Source organism: Daldinia decipiens (assembly GCF_022478715.1).
Source record: "Daldinia decipiens strain CBS 113046 unplaced genomic scaffold F4813scaffold_29, whole genome shotgun sequence".
Lineage (NCBI taxonomy): Eukaryota > Fungi > Ascomycota > Sordariomycetes > Xylariales > Hypoxylaceae > Daldinia > Daldinia decipiens.
Window position 1 is genome coordinate 366,156 of NW_026054572.1, and position 17,135 is coordinate 383,290.

At 33.2% G+C, this 17,135-nt stretch overlaps 3 protein-coding genes across 3 annotated transcripts; 1 reads left to right on the plus strand and 2 right to left on the minus strand.

Moving 5' to 3' along the window:
• Positions 1-2,379: 2,379 nt before the first annotated feature.
• Positions 2,380-3,816, minus strand: F4813DRAFT_367350 (uncharacterized protein). Its single transcript, XM_049244157.1, has one exon. The coding sequence runs from the start codon at positions 3,544-3,546 to the stop codon at positions 2,866-2,868; it is 681 nt and encodes a 226-aa protein (XP_049097511.1). The 5' UTR covers positions 3,547-3,816; the 3' UTR covers positions 2,380-2,865.
• Positions 3,817-11,867: 8,051 nt separating this feature from the next.
• F4813DRAFT_162302 (glycoside hydrolase family 76 protein) lies at positions 11,868-13,767 on the plus strand. Its single transcript, XM_049239102.1, has one exon. The coding sequence runs from the start codon at positions 12,103-12,105 to the stop codon at positions 13,204-13,206; it is 1,104 nt and encodes a 367-aa protein (XP_049097512.1). The 5' UTR covers positions 11,868-12,102; the 3' UTR covers positions 13,207-13,767.
• Positions 13,768-14,239: 472 nt separating this feature from the next.
• On the minus strand, positions 14,240-17,052 carry F4813DRAFT_398144 (ankyrin; the record flags this gene model as incomplete). The annotated part of the gene is made up of 4 exons (XM_049248015.1): positions 14,240-15,389; positions 15,446-15,715; positions 15,776-16,566; positions 16,631-17,052. 4 exons carry the CDS (start codon positions 17,050-17,052, stop codon positions 14,989-14,991), a joined length of 1,884 nt encoding a protein of 627 aa, XP_049097513.1. The 3' UTR covers positions 14,240-14,988.
• Between the last annotated feature and the right edge of the window lie 83 nt (positions 17,053-17,135).

Here is a 17,135-nt window from a genome sequence, read left to right on the forward strand (position 1 = left end):
GCCGCCCGCCCCCGCCTCCGCCCGCCCCCCCCCCGCCCGCCGCGCCCCGCGGCGCCCCGGCGGCGCCCGCGCGGCCCGCGCCCGCCCGGACGCGGGGCAACGCCCTACGACAGCCTAGATGGATACATGTACCTAATAGTAGGTACGTATTAGTGGGCTGGTATGTCTCACCCCCTAAGAGGTATTTATTTCCAATGGTCACCAATCGCCTAGCCCACTTGGCAAGGTCCTAATCAACTAATGTAGCACGCACGTCCTTATGCAGGGTATGAAGTATCCCCAATTACAAGGCTAGGATTAGTGACCTGCCTTATCATTAGCAGCAGGCTTAGCTAAGGAGTACCCTAAGAGGCATGTTAAAATAGAGCGCTATCTACCTAACCTAGTCGTATCAACTTAACCCTTTCGAACTCGAACATAAGAGACATTTAACATAATTGTCTCATCTGCTGTCTCATCCAAACCAAGACTCTTCCTTGACCACATGCGGGACTGAGTGGATTACAGCTCGTCTCGCCGCATATTGTGCTGCTCTCGGCATTCGATTATCACGGATATTCTGCAGCCATAATCGGGCTACACCGTTCGATGACAGGATGGCGGCTGACTGTTATCAGCCAGCCACTAACATAAATAAGTACGGAGTACGAATGTATTGTGGAATGCCTATACGATGTCGTTTTAATAATCTGTAAGACGAAGAGATATGAAACGCTTATTTCTGTTGGGTCGCTCCATTTCTCAACAACTGCCTCAATGCCAATGCCAATGCCTCCATGCCTCAATAAATAGAAATTGATACGCGTACGGGATAAAGACTTGTTAATCCCGCACCGCAGGCCAAGGCTAGGCCCAGTTCTATCACCACATTATAATCATATTCCCCAATGGTATTATTATATTCATGTCTCAACTTCTATATAGCTTCTCGCCACAGCCAATGACAGAGATCATGCCCAGAAAGATCAACCTAATCCTTACCAAACGAGTCTTACCCAAACTCTCCGAATGGTAACCAATGCGTATCTGTTCTTGTCAGTCCTAAATTCGTGCATGTTTCGACATATCTAAATACACCTCGCACCCACGTCTCTTCTCCCTGTTATATCCCCCTATTATCTCTCCCTATTATCATATATTTAACGTGGCGGAATACCCATCCATATTTCAGACAAGTCGGATGTATCATCTCCCACCTTGAGGAAACACTATATACATTAAGATTTCGGACAGTTCTATTTTCCTAGCGCGTAGTCGTCTATGATACATACGAAGCCACCTAACGAATCATGCCAAGACCCGGGGTGGTTCATAACTAATGATAATGGGCTTGCTGAATGCCTCCATAATTATTCACCGCGGTGAGGCTAAAAAAAAATACCCCTTGGAATCAACTGCCGTCGTCTAGTTATGAAAATGTCTCATTGGACGAAGGATTTCAATCACATTCAACTCACTTGATAGCAGCTCACTACTTAGACGGCGCGTATATTTTTCAATCCTCGGTTGCTCAGGTATACCGCCTGACGAGCCTCAACTATCTATAGCTCGGTCTCCTTTATATCTAAGAAATTATATATAGCCTCGTAAAAAGAGGCAAAGTAAAAGTTGACTAGAGTACGCTATTGAGTACGAATCTTTAGGACCACCCAGGCTAAGTATATATGTGACTTTCGGGTAATAGATTTTTAGGAGGCATACTAGACAATTCAAGTTGAGATAGGCGGCGCTCTCTACCCTCCGGAGGCGATATTTTAAATCAGTTATGGCTATTGTAAAACAATACTTGGCCCTAGTTGACACATTGATTCTCTTGTACCATCTAGAAGTAAGCCTCAATAGATATTGTTAGTTTGCTAGCGTGTATAACCAATGTTCTTATGGATATTAGTACTTAGTGAAGTCAAAATGGCATTGCACTGGAGATATCAATAGCTTGCGCGAGCCTAGACCTAACATCTACCCAAAACGATCACTCGTATACTAACTCGAGTGCACACTATAAGAAGGAAGACTACCTCCTGACTTCACCAGGCAGGGGCATTTGTCAATCCGTTTGCCATCTCAACTACTAGGTTGGTGCTACTCTAAGTGATCAGGTGTTGTATATTTGATATAACGCTACCACACCAGTTCTACAAACCCCTAAACCTATAGGGCCTCTCCTACTGTACATATAAATAATCAAATCTACCATTGGGCTATAGGGCTAGTAATAGATGTAGCAAGCTATAAAACGTAATTGTCACGGGGTGGAACCAAACAGTAGTAAAACAACTTCATTGTTCCGCGAGGATATCTAATCTATCTACGAGGATCTATGTCTACCTGTTATACATACTAAACATGGTCTTTGTTCTATATGTCTTATCTAGAATCCTGACAGTAACAACTAGGAGCGGCCAGGCCAAGGTGCCCAGAGAGTGTATTGGTCCTCAACTGGTTATACTAATTAAATAATTTCGCGTACCTAGGCAACACTCCTATAACAGCTATCAAGACTAGACAATACCAAAGAAATAAATAATAGTTATGCACTACTTTAACCCCTCACGTAGCGATATTGACAACTAACTTGCCCCTTACACGCCCTGTATTAAGCTTATCAAATGCCTCTTTGACTTGGTCAAACCCAAATACGGAGTTAATAACGATCTTATCCTTAGGTAGATCGAGTAATTCCTTTCAAAAGGAAGTGCTAAACTCAAGATTAATACAGGTATAATATTGGCCAAGACCTATCTTCCCGGCAATGGCGCGCAGGAGCATCTGAGGATTCCATAGGTAAATATACCAACCACCCGGAGATAGCCGGTCAGTTTTGTCGCCGACGACAGTCACGTATGCCTTTGATATTCCTAGACATTATGTACCACCAACAAAATCAATGATAGCATCGGGAGCGAAGGCCTTGACTTGCTCAGGGACATGAGTAGTTGTATAGTCGATGATGTCGTCTGCCCCCGTGCTGCGAACGAAATCGGCGTTGCGGCCAGAGCAGGAGGCTTTCACTGTCCAACCACGCTGTTTTGCAAGATAGACAGCGTACATGCCGCAGCTGGAACTACCACCTAAGATCACTATCTTCCCGCTTTTCACGCGAGACTCTGCCCGGGCAATAGTCGTTCGGGCCGTGAGCCAAACCAGCGGGAGGGCAGCGGCCTGCTCCCAGGACCAATCAGCTGGCTTCCGCACTACTGCAGATACTTTAGTGTCGATTTTAGTTGTCTCTTGGAGAGTACCCCCGGGGAGGAATGGGGCGATGCCGAGGACTTCGTCACTGATCTTGAAGCCAGAGTCCGGTCCGGCTTCTTCAACGATGCCTGAAAAGTCCTCACCTACGCCTTTGTGTGGCGGGACAAGGAAGGCCGGAAGATGTGATATTAAGGGGTATGACATCAACTGAACATCAACAGGGTTGATGGATGAAGCCCTTGTTCGCACACGTATCTGTGGTGGCTTGAGGAGCCCTGTGGTGGAAGGGAGGGTCGATTTTTGTAATGCTTCAGGATAGCCTCCATGAGTCCATGTCCAGGCCTTCATCATATTTCGAGTAGCAGTGATTCTAAATCGAATATATAAGTGAGGAGAGGTATTTTAGATATATAATAGATAGTTTAGCAATGATCCCATGGAGAGACCACAACGAGCCTAGAGACTTATTGGGGTAAACTTTAAACATAAAAGCGACACAGATGGCAGGATAGTTAAAATAGGATATGTGATTAATAGAGGACTTTACTTATAACAACAGAAAGACATGTCAAGTGAAAGATTCGAGAAGGTTGAAAAGTAAATAGTACTTTTGGCAATTCGCCAGAGATATACGACTTAACAATTCACTTATCATTAAGTCAAACCACCCTTACTGGGGCCACCCTAGTGGGGGCCACCCATTTCCCATACAAAATCAACGATTTCGCATATCTGTATTTGATTTAAGAAAATAGATAAAATTATACAGTCTTTGATTTTAAATACGGTATTAAATTCTCATCAGGTATAAAAATTTGAAGAAATGGCAGGGCTAATATTTGTGGTGAAAGGAATATAAGAGTATACAGAATATAAGAGTATACATTAACAATTATATATATAAATTTATATGTAAAGTTGTTAAGGGATATTATTGCTTATAACTTTACCAATTAATATAGTATAAATGTAAAATCTATATTATTAAATAAGGAATATTTTAATATAATTTTTAAATTTAAAGCGAATTATATAATTTATTTATTTGAGAAGTTATGAGCGTTTATAAGGTTTTATAATAATTTAATAAAATTTTTACATAAAATTTAAAATTTAAAATTTTTAAAAAATAATATTAAAAATATACTTTACTGTTTTATTATTAAAATATTAAAATTTAAATATGATAAAATATATATAAATTATTATAATAATCGAAAAAATAAAATATAAGAGATTTTATGTTTTTATTTTTTTTTAAATTAATTATAAACATCCGAAGTTATTGATTTTATATGGGAAATGGGTGGCTTTTATTAAAGTGGCTTTAATAAAGGTGGTTTGACTTATAACCTTTTGTTAAATTAATTAGCTATATTAAGTAACTTAAAAATCTTTAATCTTATGTAAAATAACGGTATAATATACGTTTTTACAATATTTATAGTTTAAATTTTCGTAAATTAATTAGTAAAGAATTTATTATTTTAATTGTTTAAAAAAAACCATAAGATTAATTAATTATAATTTTCGAAATAAAAAATATAATATAATATTATATTAAAAGCCTTTAAACCGTTAATAAAATAAAACTACCAAATGTTAAAATTTATTATAAGTAAAAAATTAAAATTATATTAATAAAGAAAATAAGGTTTTTTTAATTTATGGAAATAAAAAAAATAAGTTAAGTTAAGTTATTTTATTTACATTATTATTATTATTATGATATTATTATGATATTATTATCACGTAATCTCATTAAAATTTTTAAACCGTAATATAAATTTATAAATAATTAAATATAAATTTTAATTAAATAATTATCGTAATATTATATATATTCTTTCACTTTTTTAAATAAGTTTTAAATATAAACATTTTATAAATTATATATTATATATTTAAATTTAAAATGGTATTATTAATTATATATTATTTTTAATATGTTTTAAATATAAAATAATAAAATTATTAAACGTTATTATTTTATATTAAATATATAATATATAAATTTATTTTTTAATTTATATTTATATTATTTAACAATATCTTTTTTAATTACTTTAACCAATTTAAATATAATTTATAATTAATATAATTATTTATCTTTTTATAATCTTTAATAATATAAAATTTAAAAATTTTATTAATAACTAATTCCATAATTATATATCTAAAATCTTCTATAACGTTTTTAAATATAATTTTTATCTTATTTTTTATCCCTCATCGTCTTTAAAATTACTTATTATTAATAATTTTAATAAAATATTAAATATTAAATTTAATTATTTTAATATATAATATATTTTTAAATAAAATTATAATAAATAAATAAATATTATTATAAATTTATTATTCATTTTATTTATATTTAATATTTATAAATAATTAATATAATAATTAATTTTTTATATAATTAAAATTATATTAAATATACAACTTTTAATTTCATAATTTAATATTAAATTTTAATTTATATCAAGATTTTAAATAAAAATATTATAAAAATAATATTTTAAATTAATATATTATTTTTATTTTATTTATATTTTAAATAAAATATAAATTTTCTCAAATATTATTCGTAATATATCTTAATAATATAATAAAATAAAGTTTATAAATTCTTTTTAAAAGATTTCAAACGTTTTAATTTAATTTAATATGAAAATAAATAATATTTTTATAATATATTTTTATACGTTTAAAATTATAAAAATTTTCTTATTTTTATAATTTTATTCCAAAAATATAATCTTTTATTATTAAAATAATTGTATTTTTATAAATACCAAAAAATATATTTTTATAAAAATGTTATTATTTTTATATATATTGAACAAGACTTAGACGTCTTGGCCTTGGATCAAGCCTTATTAGACCTGATATCAAGGACTTTTAGATGATGACTGATGAAGGAAAAGGAATGACTTGTATTAAAAGTGGATGATACTATGTAAAATGGGTGTGTGCGACCATAAATGGTACTTATACTAAGAATATGATCACATGATCAGGGTCAAAGTCACCTGATACACCAGCACCAGTTCACCATTTTTATATATGTAATATTAATTATTTTATTGGTATTTACTGTTACGTTATCTTTTATTAACGTGATTGTTATTTTTTTTACTTTTATTTTTATTATTTTTTTTAAATTATTAAAATAAGTTATGGTTAATATTATTATTATTAATTTTATAAATATTATTTATTAATAATTTCTTTATGTTAATGTTAATTTTTAAACTTTTAATATATTTATTAATTTTATTAGGTATAATTTTTCTTTTTTTTATTATATTTTTTTGTTATTTATTATTACGTTTAGTAATGTACTTAATATATTTATTAATATTTATATAATTAATAAATAGTAAAATTATAATATGAAGGTTGGAATTAAAGCTCCGGTATATTTATTTTATTTATTAGGTTTTATTATTTATATAAAATGTTTAATAGGTTTATATTAATTTTATAACTTATATTTAAATAGATTTACCTACAAAATAGTTAGTTTCGGTATATTTTATAATCTAAAACTTTTATTAAATTTCTTTTGATATTATTTGAAATTTATTAAATAGTTTATTAAGTATATAATTGTTATTAGTAAATATAATGTTTTATTTAGTTTGGAAAAGTATACTAATGTATTAATTTATAGTTTTTCTTTAGTATAATTTATATATATAAATTATTATAATTATTTTATAAATTTTATTTATTTTGATTTGTTATATAACGTTAATAAATAGGTTAATATTTTAAAAAGCAGTATTTTTATTGATAATAATTGTATTATTGGTTTTAAAAGATTTATTTAAGTTAGGGTAAAATATGCTTATATTTTTAATTTTAAATTTATTTAATTACGTTTTTTATTTTGTTATAATACGTTATTTACGTTAATTATTTTGTATCTTAATAATGAAATTATTAATAGTATTTGATATTAAACTTAATATTATTTAAAAAACTATAATATATTTAATAATTTATTGTTTTCCATTTTTATCAATATTAATAAGATTAGGGGGTAATACAAGAGGTTAACCGTTATAGCCTTTTCTGTTATTATTAATGTTAATTATATCATTATTTTCGTGTAACAAAGTAATCTTTATTAAAATTACTAGGAAATTAAAAAGTTTAGTAGTTTATAAACGGTTAAGTTTAATAATTTATAATAGGTTAAGTTATTTGTAACGAGGTATATATTTAAATTTACTTAATTAATCCAATTTTATAAAATTTTAAATTATATAAAATTAATTTTATCAAAATGCGGTTAATTTGGATAAAATAATATCCTATAATTTTTTTAACAATTATTAGTTCCAAATCTTAATATTGTTAATAAATATATCGAATGTTATTAAAATATAATATAATATTGGGATTTTTGGTTTAAATATTAATAAAATATATAATTATTTATTTATAAGGAATATTATTAATTAATAAATTGGTAGAGTTTATAAGTTTTAAGGGGTAAAGTTTATTTTTAATATATATAAATTTAAGAATTTAATAATTAATTTTATATTTTTATAGTTAATAATATTATTGTTTATAATTATATTTTATAATAAGATTTTTTATAATTTTAATGATAGTTTTAAATTTAATTAAAGTTATATAATTTTTATAAATAAGTTTTTAAAGGATTAAAAGATTTTTAATAGTAATAATAAAGTAAGGTTTTATAATAATAATATAATTATTATTTTATTTATTTAATAAATTATAATTATATATTTTTATTTTAGCAATAATATTATAAAAGATATATATTTTCTTATTGTTTTAAAAGTTTAACAAAATTTATATATATTAATTATTTATTTAAGGTTATATTTTTTAAGTTTTTATTTAAATTTTTTATATATTAAATTAATTTTAATTATTTATTATATTTAATACCAATTATTTTAAAGATTTTAATATAAAGTAATATTTATTATACTTAATTTTATTATAGTTTTTATACTGCGGGTAAGGAAGGATGTTTTCTTAAAAATGTGGTAATTTTAAAGATGTTATCTTTTTACTTACTTATTCTAATAAAATGGGTTTATTTTTAAGGATTAAATAGTTAGATTTATTATAAAATGCCTACGAATTAATTATATTAAAAGGTAGATTTATAATAAAATAATAATTGGTTAAATATATTAGGAAATAAGTTTGTTTTAAAAAAGTTAAAATATATTAATTGATTTAATTAATAGTTTTAAGAAGTTAAGGTTTATATTTATGGTTTAAGAATTGTAAAGTTATTAATTAAATGGAATTAAATTATTAACAATTAAATTATTATTAGTAAAGTTTTAAAAATAAAAATAGTTTTTAAATGGATTGGTTAAATTTAAAATCTTTAAGGTTTTAAACGTTATAAAATTACTTCGCGGCATTTATAATTTAAATCTTTGTAAAATAATTAATAAAAGATTTATTATTTCAATTATTTAAAATAAATAAACAAAAGAAAACTATAGGATAAATTAGTTATAATTTTTAAAATAAAAGGTATAATATAATATAATATTAAAAGCCTTTAAGTTATTAATAATAAAGCTATTAAATATTAAAAATTATTATAAATAAAAAGTTAATATTATATTAATAAAAAAAATAAAGTCTTTTTAATTTATGGAAATAAAAAATAAGTTAAATTATCTTATTTATATTATTATTATTGTAGTCTCATTATGTGATCTTATTAAAAACTTATATATTTTAAAAAATAAAATTTATCTTTAATATATATAAATTTAAAATTTTAATAATTAATTTTATATTTTTATAATTAATAATAAAATTATTTATAATTATATTTTATAATAAAATTTCTTACAATTTTAATAATAATAATCTTTATAAATAAATCTTTAAAAAATTAAAAAAAAATTTAATAATAATAATAATATAATTATCGGTTTGTTTATTTAATAAATTATAATTATATACTTTTATTTTAATAATATTATTATAAATAATATATATTTTCTTATTATTTTAAATATTTAATAAAATTTATAAATATTATTTATTTATTTAAAATTATATTTTTCAAATATTTTATTTAAATCTTTTATATATTAAATTAATTATAATTATTTATTATATTTAATACCAATTATTTTAAAAGTTTTAATATAAAATTATATTTATTATATTTAATTTTATTATAATTTTTATACCGTAAATAAAAAAAGATGCTTTTTTAAAAATATAACAATTTTAAAAATATTATCTTTTTACTTACTTATTTTAATAAGGTAAATTTATTCCATTTTATAAAAAATTAAATAATTATAAATTAAATATATTAAAAATGAATTTATAATAAAATAATAATTAATTAAATATATTAAAAAATATATTTAATTTTATAGTTTAAAAATTATAAAATTATTAACAATTAAATTATTAACAATTAAATTATAATTTTTAAGATAAAAAATATAATATTATATTATATTAAAAGCTTTTAAACCGTCGGTAAAATAAAACTATTAAATATTAATAATTATTATAAATAAAAAAAATTAAAATTATATTATAAAAAAAATAAACTATGTTAAACTATTTTATTTACGTTATCGTTATCGTGATGTCATCATCACGTAATCTCATCATTTATTATTAATTTTTTATATAATTATTATAAATTATAAACTTTATAAACTTATAATTAAACTTTTTTACTTACTTTTATATTTATTTTATAAAGTTAAAACAGTTATTCGGCAAGGGCAATAAAAAAGAGAGAATGTAACATGCCGTTAAGGAAAAAAACAAAATATATTAAACCAACTTAGTAAGATGGTGAGAATGGAAATTGCCTTTATCATATCAATGACCTATGCTACAACATAGCGCATAAACTAGCGCTTAAAAGGCTGACAAGAACCAAGATCTACTTCAACGATAGCTCAATACGGTTGTAGCTCAGGACAACGAGATATTACACGCCAGCATCAATAATTGCAGGATCAAGCCGTTGGTCAACTGGCTTCTAAAGCAGACGCATTTTCAAAAATGGGTTCTCATGAAATATCCTGCGCTCTGGATTAGGGGAACACCGGGGATAGGGAAGACATATCTTGTTGTCTCGAGTCATCCCGGAACTACGAGGTCAAATTTCCAGCACCGTGAGCTTTTTTTAGATCAGAGAGGGCATCAACACCCAACATATACCAGAAGTCATTGTAAAAACAATTGCCAACCAAATTGCCGAACTCTGCAATGCCTACCGCACACTAGCTATCGTAGCTTACAAGATTGGGATCATTCTTTAGCGTTACTCTTGACAATGATAGCAATTTATGTAAAAGGCAAAAGGAAACCCGGGAAAACATTAATACACGAAATTCATCATAATCATGGTCCTCAAAGGGTGGAATGATGTTGTATTAAGTTAAGTGATAATTATTGGGCAAGGCCCAATAATTTTCAGTATAGCTAGTAGTTACGTAATCCCACCACAGTCCCTTACATAAAAAAGTCTAAAAGCAATGAATATTGATAAATTAAGGATGAGAGGCCCCGCCCGTCTTGCATGTGGCTTTGTCCAGATCAGATGTTTTCTATACACTAATAAGTCCGATTTTACTCCGCTTAATAGTCTTAGCCATCTTTAGCTCTCTTTAGCATCGATATAAAGTTTAGTCTGTCTGTCAGTTCACCCAACCAAGCTAAGCTGCTTCGTTGGAGGCAACCAAATAGTTTTTACCCAACTGAACTAAAAGCTAATTTTCGCAACATTAGATGATATCGCAAATAATGTTCTACGACTATATTCGTTGATAGGTTGAGAGGTAAGCGTTGTTTATAATGCGTACTGGTCAATTTTCTACTCCACCAAGAATACTACCTGCTGTCCTTGTCGATCTTTACCTCTATTGGCGCTTATTGGCATCGCCGCGTAGATGACTTGCAGTAGATCGCGGATCAGCCTAACCGTTGAGATTGCAGTTGAAGATCGTTCCTTTGGATTTAAATAACGGTAATGCGTATATAGACTCGTAGAAAGGGAGTGTCACGTGTGCGTTAAGATATATAAATAATTATATCAATTATTATCTGATCTATATGCAAATTTAGGCTCTAGGTGCAACCTACATGCAGGTTAAATCATGATTCAAATTTAAATTCCTAGTTTTGATATTGATGCAAGGGGTTGTGACCCTCCGTATTCATGCTGTCACACGCTCGACAGCAGAAGCTATGCTTCGAGCCGGGCCCTCTCACTACGACCTACCCCTTATTCCTCTATACTGTGGTGTTTATAAGTCATCCGGGATACATGACGGCTGACGAATATTTAAAATTTATGTCAGGTACACGTGGTAGATCCTACCAATCATACGTTCCTGCAGGACAACCCAGATCCGATAACTCAAATGCCACCAGATAAGTGCCTACTCATATCTCTTAGGGCGGACAGGGGGGGGAGCGAACCGCGGCGGGTGGCTTTTTCGTATCCGTCCTGTTAACAGACTGCGAACACTATTTAAGCTTGGCAATAGACTCGCATGGCACAAATCTTGAATAGGGGACGGACATTGCGTGCGGCGCTTAAGTGTTGCATCGGATCGAGGGAAAGCCACCGAGCCCACGACGGCATTAGGGAAATATGACTGGGCTGCTAATCTTACGTCACGTTTAAACTTCTCATATAAACGATGCGCATGTGGACTATTTCTATATATAAAGCATCTGGGTTTGGCTTCGAACGAGGCAATCAATCTGCTATTCTACCGGCTGTACGGCAGTTTCTCCAAATATTTACGAATAGCTCTTTACGAATACCACATCGTGAAGCATTGTTGGGTTATCAAGGATTCATTCGAGCCCAGTATACTACCATTCTACAAGTACATAGATATGTTGCCATTCCTATCATTGGCGGCATGCTGCCTTTCATTATCCTCCCTGGCTTCTGGGGCAGCAGTTAGGCGGGATTTGATACCCTCAGGCGCGACTAAGGCAGCGGTAGATGCTATGATGGCGTTATACGATGAGAAGACAGGCCTTTGGGATCCTAACAATCCAGGATCGTCTTGGTGGCAGAGTGGTGTCGCCCTTTGGGCTCTCACAGAATACATGATCAAGTCCGGATCTCACGAATATCTCCCCCAAGCACTAAACACTGTCAAAATTCAGCGGGCACCTCTCAGCTGGTGGCCGGATGGAGATGGCGACTTCCGCGCTGACAGTACTGATGATACGGCCTGGTGGGCGCTTGCAATGACCAGCCTATACGAGCTCACGGACGATGAAGAATACTTGCTTATTGCCCAGGAAGATGAGGCCTATATGTACAAGTACTGGAACACCACAACCTGTTCAGGTGGACTTATTTGGAGTATTCCAAGTCGGACTTATCATAATGCCATTAGCAATGAGCTTTACCTAGAGCTTACGGCCAAACTGCACAACCTCGTCCCAGGAGACATGACGTACCTAAACCACAGTCTACAAGAGTGGGAATGGTTCAATAATAGCGGCATGATCAACAGCGAAAACCTTGTTAACGACGGGCTAACGGATGACGCCGCCTGTGTCAACAACGGAAGGACAACGTGGACATATAACCAAGGTGTGATCCTAGGCGGCCTCGTCGAGCTATACAAAGCCACAGGAGATAGTTCGTACCTCGACGAAGCGCAGCTGATAGCAGACGCCACAGTCAGCAGCGCGCTACTAGTTAAGAACGGAACCCTGACGGAACCCTGCAGCGACGAAACAGCATGCGAGCCGAACGGTACGTCGTTTAAAGGTATCTTCATCCGGGAGCTGGCTAAACTCAACGCTGTGCTGGATGACCACCCCTATAGCTCTTTCATCGCGCACAATGCTGTCACTGCGTACGAGAATGCGCGGAACGGGTCTAATTTTTATGGTTTCCAGTGGCAGGGGCCGTATGATAATGTCACGATCGGCACTCAAGAGGCCGCGGTTCATCTTTTGGTCGCAGCATATCTATAATAGTCTGGAAGTACTTGGAGTTTTGTTCAATGAGATGGAAGTAATTGTGGCAGTTCCACCCGAGTGCATTAGAATGCGATACATTGAGGAAATAAGACATGGCATTTATAATCGAACAGATGCATAACGCGGATTTTGTAAATATTGTCATTCGCAGATTGTTGTTGGCCTGGTCATAGGGAGTCTGGGACGAGCGGTGACAAAGGTGTCTGGTAATTGGCTTCCGCAGTGTTTGCCTATTGAGGCTATTTGGTACGATATCAATGATCGGAATATTTTGGCGGAGAATTAGCTTAGGTCTCAATGAAGGTTTACTCCCACCTCTCTTCCTGGTGGTCCCAAAGCCATACTACCGACTATGTAGGCAGAGATTTTATACGCTCTTACCACGAATATCAAGAGGAAATCGGTTCTAAGCCGGTTACCTATAAGATCAAAGCAATATTATCATAAGTAGTGCGTGTCTCTGAGAGAGGATTTGAAGCTAGGTGAATTCTTGTGCTAAAAACTCAAAGTTTTTAATTATCATGTTGCTAGGAGTGGCAATAACCTTGTATATACACATTAATTCAAGAAATATTCTCTAAATCTAATTATGAAAGCATATGTGATATTCTAGATGGTGAGTTTACCTCTGCATAATACTAATACAAAATCCAAATCGTGCGCAGCTATTCGTTACAGGGTTAAGCTTGATACAGGATATCTGTTAACAATCTGCTATAGTTGGTTAATCCTGTTTATTCAACCATCGTACCTTTTTTTCGTCACGCATATAAATTCTACAGGACTTAGAGCTACGATATTTTCCTAATATTCCTATACAATAACTCGGTATTCCAGACATATTAGCTTTACCGCCTCTTGTCGCTGGGGAGATTAGGGGTTTCATACGTGGTATATCCAACACTTGAGTATATTTCACTTGGTTGCGCATCAATCGACTGCTTTAGGTACTTAGACCAGATTAATATGTTTGTTCAACTTTGCTTGAGCAACTGAGCCACCCCTATTTGGCCCATACTTAAACTACATCGACCTTAAGTATTGATCTTAAATTATCCGCATTCAGTAACATTGCCATCTTTTATACGCCGAAAGCTACAACTCATTCATTGGACAAAGGCTTGGCGGTAGCAACGACGCAGCAAACCCAAGCTGCCAAGTCGACAGTAAGGCTTCGCCATATATGGACACGAATCCAGCTGTCAAGCTCGGAAATATTGTTCTCTTTTGCATCTCCCTGGATAGCTCGAATACTAGGAAGAATGAACGGATCCCACAACTGATGCCCTACGGCAAACAAGAGACCTATAGCAAATCCTCATTATCACTAACATATCTATCAGGCTTAATTAGGTCGAAATGCCTGCAACGTACCAAGGGTAGGCACCCCGGTCAGCTAAAACCGTTCCAGGAGAACGTCGTAGAATTGTACCACACGAAATAATGGTAGTAGAAAGGAGGACGATAACTCGAGAAGCGCCGCGATTAAAGGATGTCGTGAAGTACGATGGGAGTAGCCTGTTGCTTAGCGTCTGTATATCTGGCTTGCGGAATAGCATCAGGAGCTCGTATTAGTCCTAGGCGAACCACAGGGAGCAGGTTGACGAGATGACTGGGACAAGACTAAATAAGACAGACATGGCGGGAAATGTTATGATTCAGAATTTATGTAGCCTAGGTTAGTGATTTGTGTCTCTGATCAGGTTGCGGTAATAACTGTTTCAGAGAACTATCGCTGCTCCTTTGGGCATCTTAGATCCGATATTAGACTTCCATTCATTGTGTTGTACTATCAGGCTTCAATTGAACAGCACGCTCTAGTATCGCTACCATTTCGTGGTGTTGAGCGGACCGAGCAATATCCAATACGGTCTCTCCTGACTTATTCCTTATCGTCAAATCAGCACCGTGCTTTACTAGGACCTCAGCATTTTCTCTAGAGTCCCAATCCACGCACAGAAACAGAGCAGTTGGGTAATCGTCGTAGTAGAAATGGTTGACATCGGCTCCGTGTGAAAGCATATAGTCTGCCAGCTTCGTATTTGAACACGCATTCGCCCAGAGAAAGGGGTCTCTTCCGTTGTCAGCTTTGATATGCATATCCGCGCCACTGTCTATTAAAACCTTGGCACATTCGAAATACTCCTCGTCGCCCAAGCCACTTAGTACTACACCGCCTTAAAATATGTTAGTGAGATAGGTTTCATAGTGGAAGCACATCCTCATTACTTACCGTCGCCTGGGTAGACATAATTAATATTAGCTCCGCTTTCCAGTAGAATGCGGGTCATCTCAACGTCTCTTAGTACCCTCGCGGCAATTTCTAACGGGACATATCCATTGCTGAAAAAGGTTGCCATTTTCTGGTGAGAGCGAATGCTTTCATCAAGCTTATCCTCCGTTTCAGGTGGCAGATAGTCGTTCTTATTAGCACCATGGGTTAGTAATAACCGAACGGCTTCCTTTTGCTGTTGCATCATCGCTTGATATAATGGGGGAAGGCCTAATATATATTGGTTAATTTCAAACTCAGTCCAGATTTCATGTAATAATCACCACTAACCATATTTGTCTCTGATGTTTGGGTCGAACCCCGCAGAAAGAAGGATTTCTAAACTCCGGAGATCGTTGGTTTCGAGAGCTTGATGGACAAGGTATGGACCAGAGGCCGACTTGTTGAATTTTGGCGCCAGGGATTTAAGTAGTGGTCTAATGACGGGTATCTCTTCTATCCTTTGAGTCAAGGGGAAAATCATGTCAGTGGATCCCGTAAGAGAGCATCCCCTTTGCACTAAGACGTTGGCAACGGTCAATGCTTCGGATGAGAGAGCAACGTTTAGAGGAGAACGTAACTGATTGTCACGCGCGTTGATATCAGCACCATGGTTGAGCAGGAGTTGGGCAATCTCCGCATCATTATATATGGCGCAGAAATGAAGCACTGTTTGGCCATCTTGCGTTCTCTCATCCGTGGGATAACCGCTTGAAATGAGACGGATAACCCCGTCGCTATTCCTGGCTCTAACTGCGTCAAGCAAAGTGATTGGCTCTGCTGAGAACGGACTTAGGAGTACTTCACTGGATGTCTGCGAACCGGATTGATAATCTAGAGGGGATGCAGGTTTCGAGGGTCCTGGTAATTGATCGAAGTACCTGTCCAAAACAAATGCGGCGTCTGTTGATTGAGATATGGATTGACGCCGTCCTCCAAAGGCCGAAACGCTCGCGACATCATCTTCCATCCTCTTTCGGACTCTCTTTCCGCTGTCTCGGCTACGAAGCTCAATAGAAAGCTTCTCGTAGACCTTGCGGACATCACTCTTGATCTCATCCTGGCCTTTACCCTCGAGGAATCTGCGCTCGACTTAGTATAGCTTGGACAATGGGGTAGTTGTGATAAGAATAGAGGCTCACGAACCCATTTATTACTGATATTGTGATGTTCAAACTTGTTTTACCCTCCTGAAGTCTCTCCCTCAGCGCTTTGATTTCACCTTTCCGTATCACCCAACCAATCATCCTTATCGGACTTCTTCTACTAGACCCTTTTAGAGGCGCTATAAGTATATGGATTGATTGCATGCTGTCTTGGCATAGGTTAATACACTCTGTTAAACTACTCTCCAGCGCAAGATCCCCCGATTTTAAATCATATTTAGCGCAGATATCTTGGAGAGAACCAAGCACCGCGGAAAGGTTCTGCACGTCGCGGCGAATATGGAGTATCTCCTGTGGTGCATCGGTCATCTCCTGGATAAGCGAAATAAGGGCTCGTGATGTAGATATAGCAAGCCCAGCGACGCCTATGACGCTAGCAACCATTGACAGCGGATCGGCCATATTGATTGTTGGAATTATTCGTAAAATGGCTCAATATCGTGATTTAAAGTATAGTCATGAGTTAATGTGAAATTCCATTGATT

Excerpts from the sequence above, each read along its gene's own strand:
- F4813DRAFT_367350 (XM_049244157.1), bottom strand. The coding sequence starts at position 3,546 with ATGATGAAGGCCTGGACATGGACTCATGGAGGCTATCCTGAAGCATTA.
- F4813DRAFT_162302 (XM_049239102.1), top strand. The coding sequence starts at position 12,103 with ATGTTGCCATTCCTATCATTGGCGGCATGCTGCCTTTCATTATCCTCC.